Source organism: Andrena cerasifolii, chromosome 2 (assembly GCF_050908995.1).
Source record: "Andrena cerasifolii isolate SP2316 chromosome 2, iyAndCera1_principal, whole genome shotgun sequence".
Classification (NCBI taxonomy): domain Eukaryota; kingdom Metazoa; phylum Arthropoda; class Insecta; order Hymenoptera; family Andrenidae; genus Andrena; species Andrena cerasifolii.
Genome location: NC_135119.1, coordinates 18,959,641 through 18,973,672, shown reverse-complemented (window position 1 = coordinate 18,973,672; position 14,032 = coordinate 18,959,641). Strand labels below are relative to the sequence as shown.

At 41.9% G+C, this 14,032-nt stretch overlaps 2 protein-coding genes across 2 annotated transcripts in view; one reads left to right on the top strand and one right to left on the bottom strand.

Moving 5' to 3' along the window:
• Positions 1 to 14,032, top strand: part of Tok (tolloid-like protein 1 tolkin) — a 75,658-nt gene that overhangs the window by 35,927 nt on the left and 25,699 nt on the right. Inside the window, exons 2-3 of the mRNA XM_076830405.1 lie at positions 12,897 to 13,049; positions 13,141 to 13,345. Of these exons, the coding sequence (XP_076686520.1) occupies positions 12,897 to 13,049; positions 13,141 to 13,345 (358 nt within the window). The remainder of the gene's footprint in view (positions 1 to 12,896; positions 13,050 to 13,140; positions 13,346 to 14,032) is intronic.
• LOC143378915 (podocan-like protein 1) lies at positions 4,944 to 6,468 on the bottom strand. The gene has a single exon (XM_076831032.1). The coding sequence runs from the start codon at positions 6,410 to 6,412 to the stop codon at positions 5,030 to 5,032; it is 1,383 nt and encodes a 460-aa protein (XP_076687147.1). The 5' UTR covers positions 6,413 to 6,468; the 3' UTR covers positions 4,944 to 5,029.

Below are 14,032 nucleotides of genomic sequence, written 5' to 3'. Positions count from 1 at the left end.
TCAAAAACCGGCCCAATCGGGCGCACGAATTGCGGCCGCCCTAGTCATCCGAGACGAAAGTACCAAAGATTTCTTTAATCTATATGAGTGTAGTTATCGCCCGAACTAGATGTAACCAAGTCCGGATATTGTTACCGAAATCGCAGCTGTTTAAAAATTTATATTCGATTTTTTCGACTTTTCTTGAGCTAAAACAAGGTGTGGGGGAGGTTGTATTGAAACTATTGATATAATTCTAGTTCCGGATATAGGTACAGATTCACTTTGAATGTGTGTAAAATTTCAGCTCAATCGGTCCAGTAGTTTTTGAGAAAAATGTGCGCCCGATCTAAAAAAATTGTTTCGAGAAAAACGCTTTTAAAGTTTTTCATGCAGTACCACCTATACGACTGAAGTTGCGGTAGATAACAACTAATTCCTGCAACTTATCCCTAATCTGGTATACCAGGACCGTAGAGGAAACCTTCCTGAGCTTCGAAAAAATCATGTTGGGCAGCTCTCTCTTCTCTGCTGGCAGTCACAGCCTCTTTAGATACAAGGGTGGAGGGAACGACTGCCGGCCACGCTGCGGCCTTAAGCCCCTATAACCCTGTAAGTTTTTCGAATTTCACCTTAATATTTTAGAGACATATTTTCGAAACCCCAAAATATTTGAAAATCAAACAAAAAGAAAATAGAATTTTTGGGTAGAATACCCCCTTCAACGATTAAACAACACCTTGGTAATAATCTGCAGACAGCCTGTGCAGGCTCCCTGGACAAACTTCTCAATTATTCACGGCATTGAACAAACGCACAAGACACGAAGAGAATTTCCATAAGTTTTCCAGGAATATTTTCTCGCCAAATCTAGCGACCTTATTAAGGAATATTCTATGGGCGCGAGAAGATAAACACCGCGAACTCTTACTCACCGAATCTAATAGAAACTTCCCTTAGAAAGGCTAAGAAGAAATTCCAGTCGAATATTAAGCCGCGGGAGAAGTTTTCCGGGGTGGAAAAGCCAGGGGACAAATACGATGCGATATGACGCGGGTTGTTTTCTCTCGCTGGCAGAGGGCGGTAATTAAAATATCGTTGCCGCGTGAATGGAGGCTGCGGGGGAGGCGCGGGATATGGAGGCAGCGCTCGCAGATTTACCGAATGATCGCGAAACGCCATAAATTAATGACTCGCGGACACGCTGGGGGAGAAGGAAATGCGCGCACGGTCCGTTGGCTAATACGCACGTTCCTAATACTCGTTGGCAGGAGGAGGTATTTATGAGTGTATCGCCGTAAATCTGCCGATTTCGGCCCTGCGCGGCGGCGGTGTGCGTGTACGCGCCTAATTAATTAACCAGCTCGGACATCTGAATGCGGCACCACGTGCGCATTTGACGTCGCTTCGTGGAAAAATTCGGGAAATTTATCGGGACCTTAGGGGCCGTCCTCAAATTACGTAAGAGTAATTTTAGCGAATCCTTACCCCCTCCCTTCCCCGGTATAAATTCCCCGGTACAAACAGTTGAAGTTGGTGAATAATCACGGTTTTCGACCGAAAACTCAAGTCTTTTGGACCAATTTTAAACAACTTATTCTGTATTAAAGGGTGGCCGAATACTTTTGTACGCCACTGTATGTCTTCAAAGAAGTGGTACGGCACGTTTGGTTGCATTTCCAACTGAAAATAGAATAGATCTGAACTGTAGGGAAGCGTCTCTGATTACTATGTGAATTTGGATCTAAATGATCCACGACACCACTCTCAAGGGAAGATTCCGAACCCATAAAATTCAAAAAATTCTGAAACTTTGTGAATATGTAGCGGATTGCTTCCTGATTACAACGCAATTTTTGTTTGCTTCCCAAATTCACTCGAAGGGGGTGAAATTAACCCCTGAAAATTCGACTATTTTCCGATTTTGCGTTATAACTCGCGATCTGTAAGAGATAGAAAAACAGTTTCAAGACAAAAGACACTTCTTTTAATTAGATCCATCATTTGATGAACAAAAAATATTTTACAGTTTACGAGTTAAAACACAAAATCGGAAAAAATAACCGGATTTTCAGCGATCAATTTCACCCCCTTAAACTGAATTTGAGCACTAAACAAAAATTGCGTTGAAATCAGGAGGAAATCCCCTACATATTCACAAAGTTTCAGAATTTTTTGAAATTTCGGGTTCGGGATCTTCCATTGTCAGTTTTTTTTTAAATTTCTTATCTCAGATTCGGAATAAGAAACTTCAACATCCTGCTTTCGAATTCCAAGACTTCCAGTTTTGCATTCAAAGCGAATGTTGCGAAGCCTGTAGTTCACGATTATATCCTAATTCCACTAGATTTAGGTTTGTAATTTCTAGGCTACAGAATCTTCGCAGCATTGAAATCTCCGAAAAAAATGCGAAGCAACTCCGTCAGACGCCCTATCGAGGCAACACGGTACCAGGTTACGTCACGATTGATCGCGAACACTGAAAAATGATCGTGATCTGTAAGATCGGGGAATTAATTGAAACGAATAAATCGAGTCGCGTGTCCGCGAGTCGACGGTCGCTCAGGCATTGTAGACGGTATTTACGACTGCTAGCGAATTCATCGTGACGGATTCAACGATTGCGACCTCGTTAACAGAACGGTGAGATATCGGCGTCGGGCTGGTCTGCAGGATCGTGGTCGGTAATTTCCACATCGACAAATTATTCGGCGCCATTAATGGGACACGCGCCAACGTTACACCCCAATGTCGGGGACGATCCGTTGCGCGGTCCCTAGACTGGATTAATTAAAGGAAATCGATCGTGGGCTATCGATAAGATACGGCCTGGCCGCAACCGGGATCTCTCGTTTCACTCAGCTTTTCTTCTTTGCGTTGCTTTTTAGCATGCCCCAACGAAACGTGCCAGGTGGGTCGTTGTAGTGATTATAGTGACGCTGTGACAAAGGGGGCTGTCGTATTTTACAATGGTGTATAGGATGAAATCAGGGGTGAATCCGGTGAAACTTTGTCGAGTGTCACCGTGTCGCGAATGCGATGATACCTTCTGAAGTTTGGTAGGTACGCTGATGATTGAGAATCTGTCGAGGCTGGGGAAAATAGATTTTTGAAATAGATAAATAGAAATAAATATTTTTATTTCTTCGAGCGATACAGGATTTGGCAAAATAAACTTTTCTTCGAATTAGTAATTACATAGTTACACAGTATTTAAAATATTTTAATACTGACTCGTACAAATACTATTGTGAAATGTGTATTTCATTGGAATATAAGAAAATAGTATTTCAAAGAATAATATTTCAAACGATGTTTAATTTTCATTTCAAACAATAGTATTTGAAACAATGACTAACTGACAAGAATGTGTGTAAATACACATGCCTGCATTCAGAAATAGGTACTTACAAATTATAAACGTTATAAATTACAAATGTTTGGTTTTGAAATTTGTGTCTCCTATTTTCGATCCCCGACTTCCTATATTCGAATCTGAGTGTAAATAGTAAATAGTATTAGCTCAAGATTTAAGCATTTAATAAAATAGTATTTGCTTATGGAGATATTTCATTTTTTAGTATTTTGTCTCAAACTATTTCAAATATTCTCCAGCCCTGGAATCTGTGTACATATTCTAATTAGAAGTTGTAATTGGTTAATAAAGTTCTCAGTTATTGCAAGAATGATTTCCTGCAGTGGGAATCAGTTTTAATAAATTGTAGAATTCATGCAGATTTTCAGGGATGTATTTTAATATTTTTATGAATGTACGCTAGAAAAGCCTATTTGCAAGTAAACTTACACCACGTATCTACGCGAGATCAATAAACAAATATGTATATGCGCTTTCAATCCGTGTTCCAGGTGCACTCGACTTGCATTGTATTTTTTTACTCTGTGGTAGAATTATTTTTTTCCTACGTCGTCCCAACGTTGGCTTACGTTCAATTGCACGATGTACGGGATTCCGAATTGACCTAGATATTAGGTAGGATCAATGTATTTACCGAGCTGCATAAACCTTATGTTATGCAACACGCTGTGTGTGCCAGCTTCAGATATTTACAAAATCCCTTTATCCTTTTTTTTTTTATAAAACCACGACAACTAGTGATCTGTATAAAATCCTGATTTACAATGTTTCGCTGTGTAAAAAAGCAATTAATATTTACACGCAGCAACCGTTCAAGCATGTTTTGTAATATCCATCCAACGCGGAATATGTATATCTGTTTGATCAATATTTATGCGAGCCTCTGCCAATATTTATTTAATACACGCCCTAGATTATATGTATTTATTTATTATGCAATTTATCACTCGCATGCTAGTCCTTTTGAGCATGGACCACTGCCTCGTTTCTGTAGTAGGTACACTCAATTTTGATTGCTAAGAATCAACTTCCTCGCACTAGAAACGAATTTTGATTGCTAAGAATCAACTTCCTTGCACTAGAAACGAATTTTGATTGCTAAGAATCAACTTCCTCACACTTGTTCCTTCGGAGATTCAGGCTCCACCAATTTGGCATCTGATCGAGAGCCATTGATGTAGGTCGCCAAGCAATTGTGCAGGGGTGACTTTTCGAACTGGTCACTCTCCCAATACGCTGCATGTGAGCGGTATTTTTAAATTTCCAGAAATTCTGTTACGCGTTGATCGGGTTGCAAAACTTGTCACTTGTCTCGAAAAGGCGAGCTGCTTTGACGCGGGCATTTTTTTTTCAATTAAAAAATTTGCAGAACGCGATAATTGCTCAACAATCTTGTTTCACACTGGGACCAATTCGACGAGGAGAAAAATTGTGGGGAGAAGAAATGGAAGACAGCGAATGACATTCAATGAAGTCTTCCATTAAATCTTAGCATAGATACATTTATTTTTGCAATGTAAAACACTTGTTTATACAGACGCCATTTGCCTGAATATATTGAAAGCTATATAGTGGAAAATATATAGTGGGAAATAAAATTTCTGTAGCACTGTAACGCGATAGTTGTCCAATGTCCGAGCCAAGGTGTAACAGCCGTGTTACCACCAGTAGCGATTAGTCGGTAGTAATTGTATTATTAAGGGCAGTAGGCACCCGGTTCGTAGTTGTTTGGTATGACGAACTACGCTCACACTTTACGATAGTGCGATCCGACTGACTGTCCAGATACACAGTTACATACTTCGAAATCGTTGCGAACGTATTTGCGTTGATATACTTAAGGGGATTGCGCTCGAAATAAAGTTGCTGTAAAGACGGAATAGTGGAGTGGACCGCTGATTCTAACAATGTAAATGCGTTGCCTGACAAGTCCAGGTAGCGAAGATTCGTGATGGTCCGACCCCAACCGTCTGGCAAGTAACTTAATTCATTATTGTACAGATACAGTTCCTCTAGCATTTCTTGATTTTGGAACGCATCCACGTGAACGTTCGCGATCATATTCCCCGCGAGAGACAGCGTTCTCAAGTGTGGCAAGTTGTACAGGGAGTTAGTCGTTATATATTTAATGCGATTGCAGTTCATCGACAGGGTCGTTATATTAAGGGGCACCGCTATAGGCACAGTTTCGAAGGTATTCTGGTCCAATGCAAGAACCTCCAGAGAGTACAGGCTCCTAAAAATATCGGACCGGATGCTCGACAGTAAGTTCTTGGAAATGTTCAAGTATCGAAGACTGCCGGTGTCATCGAATGCTCCTGCGCTTATAACACTGATTCGATTATTCGCTACCGAAAGGTTTTCCAAATTAGTTAAACCATCCAGATCCAAGCCATTCATGCTTATGGATGAGATCTGATTGTTCTCTAACGCTAAAGACTTTAAGCCAGAATATCCTCTTAACGAGACCTGCGAAAGTTGATTGTCGTTCATATACAGATGCATTAGCTTCTCAGCCCAAGGGCGTATAGCAGCGAAGCGTGTAAGTTTATTTATCGAGAGATCGAGGCGCGTCAGTTCTGGGAAACAATGTTCCCATACGCCATAGTGTATCCCGGACATGCCGATTTTCTTTAAATCCAAATATTGAAGTTGCGGATACACGCCATTGACTTCTACCTGTTGGCTGTAGTACCCCCCGGTTTGACTGCTGAGAATCAACTCCCTCACACTTGACAGATTACCGAAAGAGAACAAATTGCTCGCAGAAATACTGTTTCCTTGGAGATTCAGGTACGACAGATTTGGCATCTGGTCGAAAGCACCATTCTCCACCCTCTGAATCCCGCCATGCTCGAGGGTTAAGCATCTTATGATGGGGGAGGAAATGAAATACTTCTCGATCACTCTGGAGTTCGGCAACTGCAAAGTCAGGCTGTAATTGCCGCAGGCATCCAGATTGTCTTCGTTCCCATTAGGCTCGATGGGAACGGTATTTACGAATGCGGGTGACAGTAAGGTAATTAATACTGCCACGGTACGAAGTAGCTGTTTCATGGCTCCTGGTTCGCTGGAAACGGGACGTCGATAAGTTACAAACGAATCGCCTTCTTTATTGTTTTATTTTTTTTTTTTTCGTTCCGTCACTTTTCTGGAACTTAGCCAAGGAGGAGCGAATTTCTCTGTGTGGAATTAGGACGGATCGAATCAATTTTCAAAGCGGGCAATTGCATTACCAAGTATGAAGATGACCCTGACTTTATCGAGTGTATTATGCGCGATAAGCGATATCATTACCGATGTTGATACGAAACTAATCATGACGAATAGATATAACGTTATTCGTTGCAAGTAAATTCAGCGGCGAATGTGGTGCCACGAAATCTCTGAAATGTTCCTTAGCTTCGAAAGTAATTCGTAATTTGAAATCAATTCTAAACCGTGAAAGTTGGTTTGATCCACCTTGTTTTCACTAAATCCATTGGCACTTAAGGGGTCATTGATCGGCCGAAAAATTAAGCTATTTATAAAGATTTTTTCTGAGTAAATACAACATATAATGAAATCAATCTTCTTGGTATTTATTAAGCTACTCTTATATTATAGAAAAACAATTAAGAAGAATTTTTTTTAATTTGTTTTAATGGTTTTTTACAGCGTCAATGTGGCAGCTAAAAAAGAGGTATGTTCATGGCTCAGGCTTATCCGAAACAAAAAATTCCAAGAGATTCTTAATCTGTATGAGTGTCGCTATGGCCTCTCGCTTAATTAACAATTTTTTTCAAGAAATAACCGAGATTATTCTCATGGAGCACCCGGGAATACAGCCTTTTGGGTGTTCTTTTGCCAAACCTTTTCTTTCAAACACTCAAACATATTAAGAATCTTTTGGAATATTTTGTTTCGGATAAGCCTGAGCCGGGAAATAACCTACGCCATGAACATACCTCTTCTTTTAGATGCCATATTGACACTGTAAAGAAACAATTAAAACAGATTGCAAAAATTCTTTTGAATTTTTTTTTATGTAATATAATAGTAGCTTAATAAATACGAAACAGATTTATTTCATTATATCTTGCATTTACTGAGAAAAGTATCTTTAAAAATAGCTTAATTTTTTTGTCAAAGTAAAACGACCCCTTAAGAGAACATCATGATGTTACAGCCGATAGAATGTTCAAATGTCACTACATATCGCGGAAACTTTCTGTTATGCTACTTACATTAAAGCGTGGCCTGATCCGACTGCTTCTGACTTACAACGATTACTTCTACGACAATCGGAGAAAGAGACTACTTATATACGTATTCCCGAAAATAAAAACGCGATTAACAAGTCGTCGTTAGACTATCGCTATCAGTCTAAATAAAAAGATACTACAAGAAGTGCCTAAATTAAATGACACATCGATCAGAGTGATTTCACACCAGTGAAGTACCTAAATACTACATCGTAGAGACTATCACAGAGTAATAATTTCTTATTTGTTATAATAGTTTATCTTCGGTATAATACCCCTTTAATTACTAATTTTTCTACCCAACAGTATCAGCAACCGTGAGAGTTGATCTTTATCCTGAAAACAGTGCTTCGATATCCTTGCTGCAGGCGATTCTGTGTCGCGTTATGTCGTACAGAACTACAGCTGATCAAACAAGTGTTCACTTGTTTGCGATAAACAGTGTAAGCTGAATATATTACGGCGCGAACACATAAGACGCGTTTTGGTAACCGTATCATAACCGTTGCTCGCGATCAGTGTCGCGTACAAGACCTTTTAACTATTTTCTACTCGAGACTGTCGCAACGAAAAACCATATCACAAATATAATGTACATGGAACTTTAAAGTGTTCGGCTGCATTCGAAATCCATTTCGATTTACCATTTGCATTTTATAAAAAGAAAAGAATGTAACGTACTTCTTCTACAGAACTTTTGGAATAACTTTCCTAAAGCAAAATCGAATTAGAGTCTAGGAAACAACTCGAAATTGGAGACACGAGAGGCGCGATCGATTTTAATTCAATTTCAATTTCTTATTTTATATTTCAACCCATTCGCAATTTTTTTTCTTTGCTAATATTTCTGTAAATTTTTAGAACTTATTAATTAAAATTTAAAAATTGGTGAATCTTAGCAATAAAATCGGGTTTTTCCACTACTATTTATCCAACTACAAAGTTCATCGTATCAAAATTTACATTTCTAGAAAAAGATTCTATTAAAGTATGAATGTATGAGTATTACGAATGTATAATTAAATAATAAAGTACGAAAATGGTAACTCAAGAATGACGCAAGGGTGCAATGAACCCCATGCGATCAATTTCTGATATATAAGAAGGTGAGACCACGAAGGGTTAAACAATCCCACCACACTGCCTTTTATATTTTACAATTACAAAAGCTTTACTGAACTTCCCAGACTGAAAACCACCCCATGTGATCAATTTCTGATATATAAGAATGTGAGACCACGAAGGGTTAAACAATCCCACCACCCTACGTTTTATATTTTACAATTACCAAAGCTTTACTGAACCTCCCAGACTGAAAACCACCCCATGTGATCAATTTCTGATATATAAGAAGGTGAGACCACGAAGGGTTAAACAATCCCACCACCCTACGTTTTATATTTTACAATTACCAAAGCTCTACTGAACCTCCCAGACTGAAAACCACCCCATGTGATCAATTTCTGATATATAAGAAGCTGAGACCACGAAGGGTTAAACAATCCCACCACACTACGTTTTATATTTTACAATTACCAAAGCTTTACTGAACCTCCCAGACTGAAAACCACCCCATGTGATCAATTTCTGATATATAAGAAGCTGAGACCACGAAGGGTTAAACAATCCCACCACCCTACGTTTTATATTTTACAATTACCAAAGCTTTACTGAACCTCCCAGACTGAAAACGACCAGACACATAAACACGTCGTAAAGAGGAACTTGGAAGACCACGTCCGTACTAAATACCGCTGTTCTAAAGGTTGCCCGTCGCGATCGTTACACCAGGCTCACCGAATTTGTGAACGGGAACGGGAAGGTCCTCGAACGGAGCAACAACGGCGTCGTTGACACAAATCGCTGTCGAGTGTCATCGAACACTCGCGACGCAAAGTTCCGCTAATACCAGCGCGTTCTATGCCAGTAGCTGGGGACGCGCGGAAGGAACTGGCGAATAATTCCGCGCGAAAAATTCCTGAATATGCAAGCGGGGCCCGCGGAATTACAGGCAGAAAAATCCGGCACCGACCGAAAGCTCTGCCCGGCAATAAAAGGCGACACACTGTTTCCAACAGGAACGGTTCATTTGCAAAGAAAGCGGGGGCTGCATTCGGTGAAAATAGAAGGACCGTTTACGGGGCCGTAACATAGCGGAATTGTGGGAGGTAAATAGCGATGCGAATAAAATTCTTTCAGCGGAAGAGCGCGCGGCGAGCGACGATTGGTCGTCAAGTAACTTTGAACTTCTACAATGGTCTTCCGCTATGGAAACACCGATAAGCGTGGCCGCGAGGGTATTTCGTCAACGATACAGAGTGAAACGTTCTTCTGCCGGGGGTCAAAGGCCAAGTAAAAACCGAATGACGTGCTGGGAATGCTGCAATCAACGCGCGACAGTGGAAGCACGCGCACCGAGTAGTTTCAATTAGATGTTGGCTTTCGTCTCATTAAAACTCCCCTTTGCATATCCCTTTTGCAATTACATGTGTATTCATGCCCATGGACACTTTCTACTTCCCTGCTTTACGGTTCACAATTTACTCGTCTTCTTTCACATTCGGGTTCGAAAGAATTACTATTTCTCACAGCTCCAATTATTTCACACTTCTCGTCGAACCCGCCTCTAATCTTCCCTTCGTTCACCTCCCCGTTAGATCGATGGCACTTTCTCATTCAGATTCGCATCAACGCGACGTCCCGCTGCTCGAGCTCCTCGTTTACCCATTCGAGTCAAGGGGAAATCGACAGCAAGATCGAGACCTTGCAGCAGATTCAGGATTCCCGTTGATCCTGCCGCGTCCCTGCCGTTCCCTTCCCGTCCCGGAGCCTCGAATTGATCTAAATAGGGTACGGTGCTCCGGGAGGATGGATCCGTCCGGATGAATCACGATCGGGGAAGAGGAACGTCGACGGGCTTCCGCGACATCGCTTCAGACATCGAGTCATCTGTTTGCCAGTTAACCGAGCACCTAACCCAGTCGCTAAGTAAGAAATCGGACGGGTGCTCGGCACTCGAATCGGATAATCGTTTTTCCTCCTCGCTGCCGCTGTTCCTCGATGCTCCTCGCGGTGCTCCTCTAACGAGCAGTCTTTGTCCTCCCTGTAACGAGATCTTCCCCCTTTGCGCGCCGTGAAAGCGGGTCAAAGAGACAGCGGACCCCATTGGTCGTGCCCTTTAATCCGATTATCTGACTTTTGAGAAAGTCCTGTCGCTCTCCCTTGGCTGCTCCGTTCCCTATGGTCTTCTTCAGCTTCGTCCGTCGTTGCCTCTCTGTCTTCTGCTTCTCCTCGGCCGGCCCGATAGGCGATAGCAGCGAGGCTGTTTACATCGGCCGCAACAACTGCACAATCGAGCAAACTCTCTTTTCACCGATAACGCATCCTCCCCGGTGATTTATGGGGGACGATAACGGGGGCTGCGTAAAGACGGATCCACACGTATCAGTTCCGCGACGGTTCGGTGCGAGTCAGTGCCAGTGGTCTCTTTGTGTCAGTGTCAGCAGCTGGCGCGGGCAAGCGTGAGCCGCTCCGTCCCGAAACTGGGGAACGATATTTTTTTTATCGCTCGCATCTGACGGCGGTGAACCGGCACGGAGCTGATATGTGTGGATCCGCCTTAATGCGCTGCACCGCCCCGGCCAATGTCTGGGAAACAGCGTTATCCGGTAATTGGTATCAACGAGAAGACATCTGGACGTCGAACGACGAAAGCCCGAAATCACGTGTAACGGGGGAATGTGAGTCGGGGGATTGCATGGCTATCGTAGGAGAATGTTCAGCCTTTGTGGTTAAATACGAAAGACTCGAGTACGTGGCTCTTGGAAGCTTGGGCGCTACCTTCCCCCCGCTTCTCAATCCTCAACCGCGAATTATATGCTGAATTCAGCTGTGCACTGAAATTATACTCTTAATGAATTAATCTCTCCATCATGGAAGTTAAAGTGAATGCATTATTGAGAAGTATTATTAAGCTGTCTCTAGCGTAATAAAACTCTCGAGTAATTGAATAATCTTGAGGGGGGAATCCTATTCTTTGGACTAAAAACATAGCAAAATTTGGGATTTTTTTGCTAAGAAAGCAGCGATTCGATTCATCGGAAATTTTGACCATGGTGTGATGTATCTTTGAGGAAGCTGCAGTTTTTTTTTCATTACTTTTTAACCATAAATATAGTAGTTATGCATGATTAACCATCACGCCGCGCAAAAGTCACCGGCGGTTGGTGTGCATGATATTTATCTACCAGGTAATCTGAAACAGAAAAATGAAACGGCGTTTTATTTTATACATATGTAGCTTGAAATTGATGAGTCAGCAAAAAACCAAAAAAATTATTGAGCAGTGTGGAGCGTTTTCAGACTGAAAGTTTCGAACCTTTAATTTCTGCAATCCAATTTTGCGCGAATTTTCTTATTTAACAAAAGAAGTATAGAACTTAGCGGTATTCTGGTTCATCAAATTGAAGCTACATATATACGAAGTAAAACGCCGTTTCATTTTTTTGTTTTAGGCATTTGGCGAACAAAAAGTATTTTACAGTTCACGAGTTATAACACAAAATCGGAAAAAATAACCGGATTTTCAGCGGTCAATTTCACCCCCTTAGAGTGAATTTGGCCAGTAAACAAAAATTGCGTCGTAATCAGGAGGAAATTCCCTACATATTCACAAAGGTTCAGAAGTTTTTGAATTTCCGGGTTCAGGATGTTCCCTTGTCAGTCGCGCGCTTGACGCCGCTTCACGGAAAATACTATATCTCCGTCAATTTTGCGAATTTCTTCATCAAATTTGGAGAGATCACTCTGGAAACGCACGTCTTTCAGAAAATATATATAAAAAAACAATCAATTTCCCCGATTTTTTACAGTGGTCTGCCCCCTTAAGCTGTCTCTAGCGTACTAAAACTCTCGAGTAATTGAATAATCTTAATATATAAAGTAGAAAGTTTATATATTTGTGTGTGCGTCGCCTAAAAACTTTCGAACCGTAAACTCTTGGATCACGAAATGTTCCTCAGCTCATTACGTCTGTGCAATCCAGATGAGTGTAACTATCTTCACAAGAAAAACTAAAATAATTTTTCTTTATAAAATCAGTATCTAAATTTTAGGTGAAGCCCAGTAGCGAAGCTAGTGCTTTCGTGTGCAAAAGAAAGTCTCTAACCCAGAACTTATAACAACCCTTTCCATGCAACATATCAATCGTCCCTAAACATACGAACTGGAAAAACAAATCCAAATCACAAAGAGCAAGCACTTTAGCCTCACTGGGTTCGTATATTCTTCGGTTTCAGGTGGTTTCCTGGGGGACATTGCGCTGCCGAACATCAAGTACGAGACAGAATGGCGCCAGCAGAAGCTGAACAAGAGTTACCTCGAGGAGCTGGAGAGGTATCGGGACGAGGTCCTGAAAGAGGGCCTCCAGGTGGAGGAAGAGGGTCTCACAGGTAAAATGCTTCTCCTCGTCGAGGCTGCATGATGTAGCAGAGAGACGGGGGAGCGGGGGACCAGTGCGTTAAGCGACAGGTGTCGTTTCAGAGATCCTGCAATTTAAAAACGAGCACGACGCTAACGAGCAGCGGCAGGAGAACGACGAGATCCTCGCTTCTCAAGAGAAATCGGAACCAATTATGGTGGACCGGAATCAATACAGCATGGACGGCGAAGTCGAGGGTGGATTCAGTTTTAACGCGAGGAACGACGACGCTGGCCCCGGGGTGAGGGACGAGGGCGTCGAGTTCAGGTAGAGCAAAAATTTTATGCGAGAATGGGCGCGCACGTTTCCAGCCAGTTGAACAGGGATTTCACCTCCTCGAGGAGATGCCCCACGCGACTCCACTCGACCGGCAAATTTACTGAAAGGAACACCCCGGGAAAGCAATTAAAATGATAAAAATAGTGCTGGTTCTCGTTCCGCGGACGCCGAAAGATTTCCTGATGTCCCCTGAAGCGTGTCCTAGCTTCTGGGTCGCCAGCGTTCGCGTATTCCTCCCCATCTGATTTCAAAGCTACCATTCGTTTTCGCGTGACGGTTTCCGCGGGTGCTTTAAGTATTTATTGCTCGCGGAGGGGCGAGCTGATTTCATTCCCGGTGTAGAATTGATCCGCGGAATGTATTGTTGAAAAAGATCAACGCTTTCAGCAAATGCGCGGAGTAATAATAAATTTATCTGCGGGGCTTCTAATCGAAGCGATACGTGGCTGTGTATGCATGGAGCAGTGATTAACAGAATTAAGGTGGCACTCGTATCTATGAAATTAATTAATAGCCGTCGATAAAGACAGTGTACTGTTTTTGTTTGCCGAGAACCAAGCAGCTATGCTATTGACATCTGAATTGATCCGTTGTTGCAAAAAAATATCTTTCCAGAGCTGCGGTTATGCACCTTACATGCTGTACTTTATATCAATGGAAACGTTCGGCGTGGAA

Bases quoted from the DNA above. Each gene is read 5' to 3' on its own strand.
- LOC143378915 (XM_076831032.1), bottom strand. From the start codon at position 6,412: ATGAAACAGCTACTTCGTACCGTGGCAGTATTAATTACCTTACTGTCA.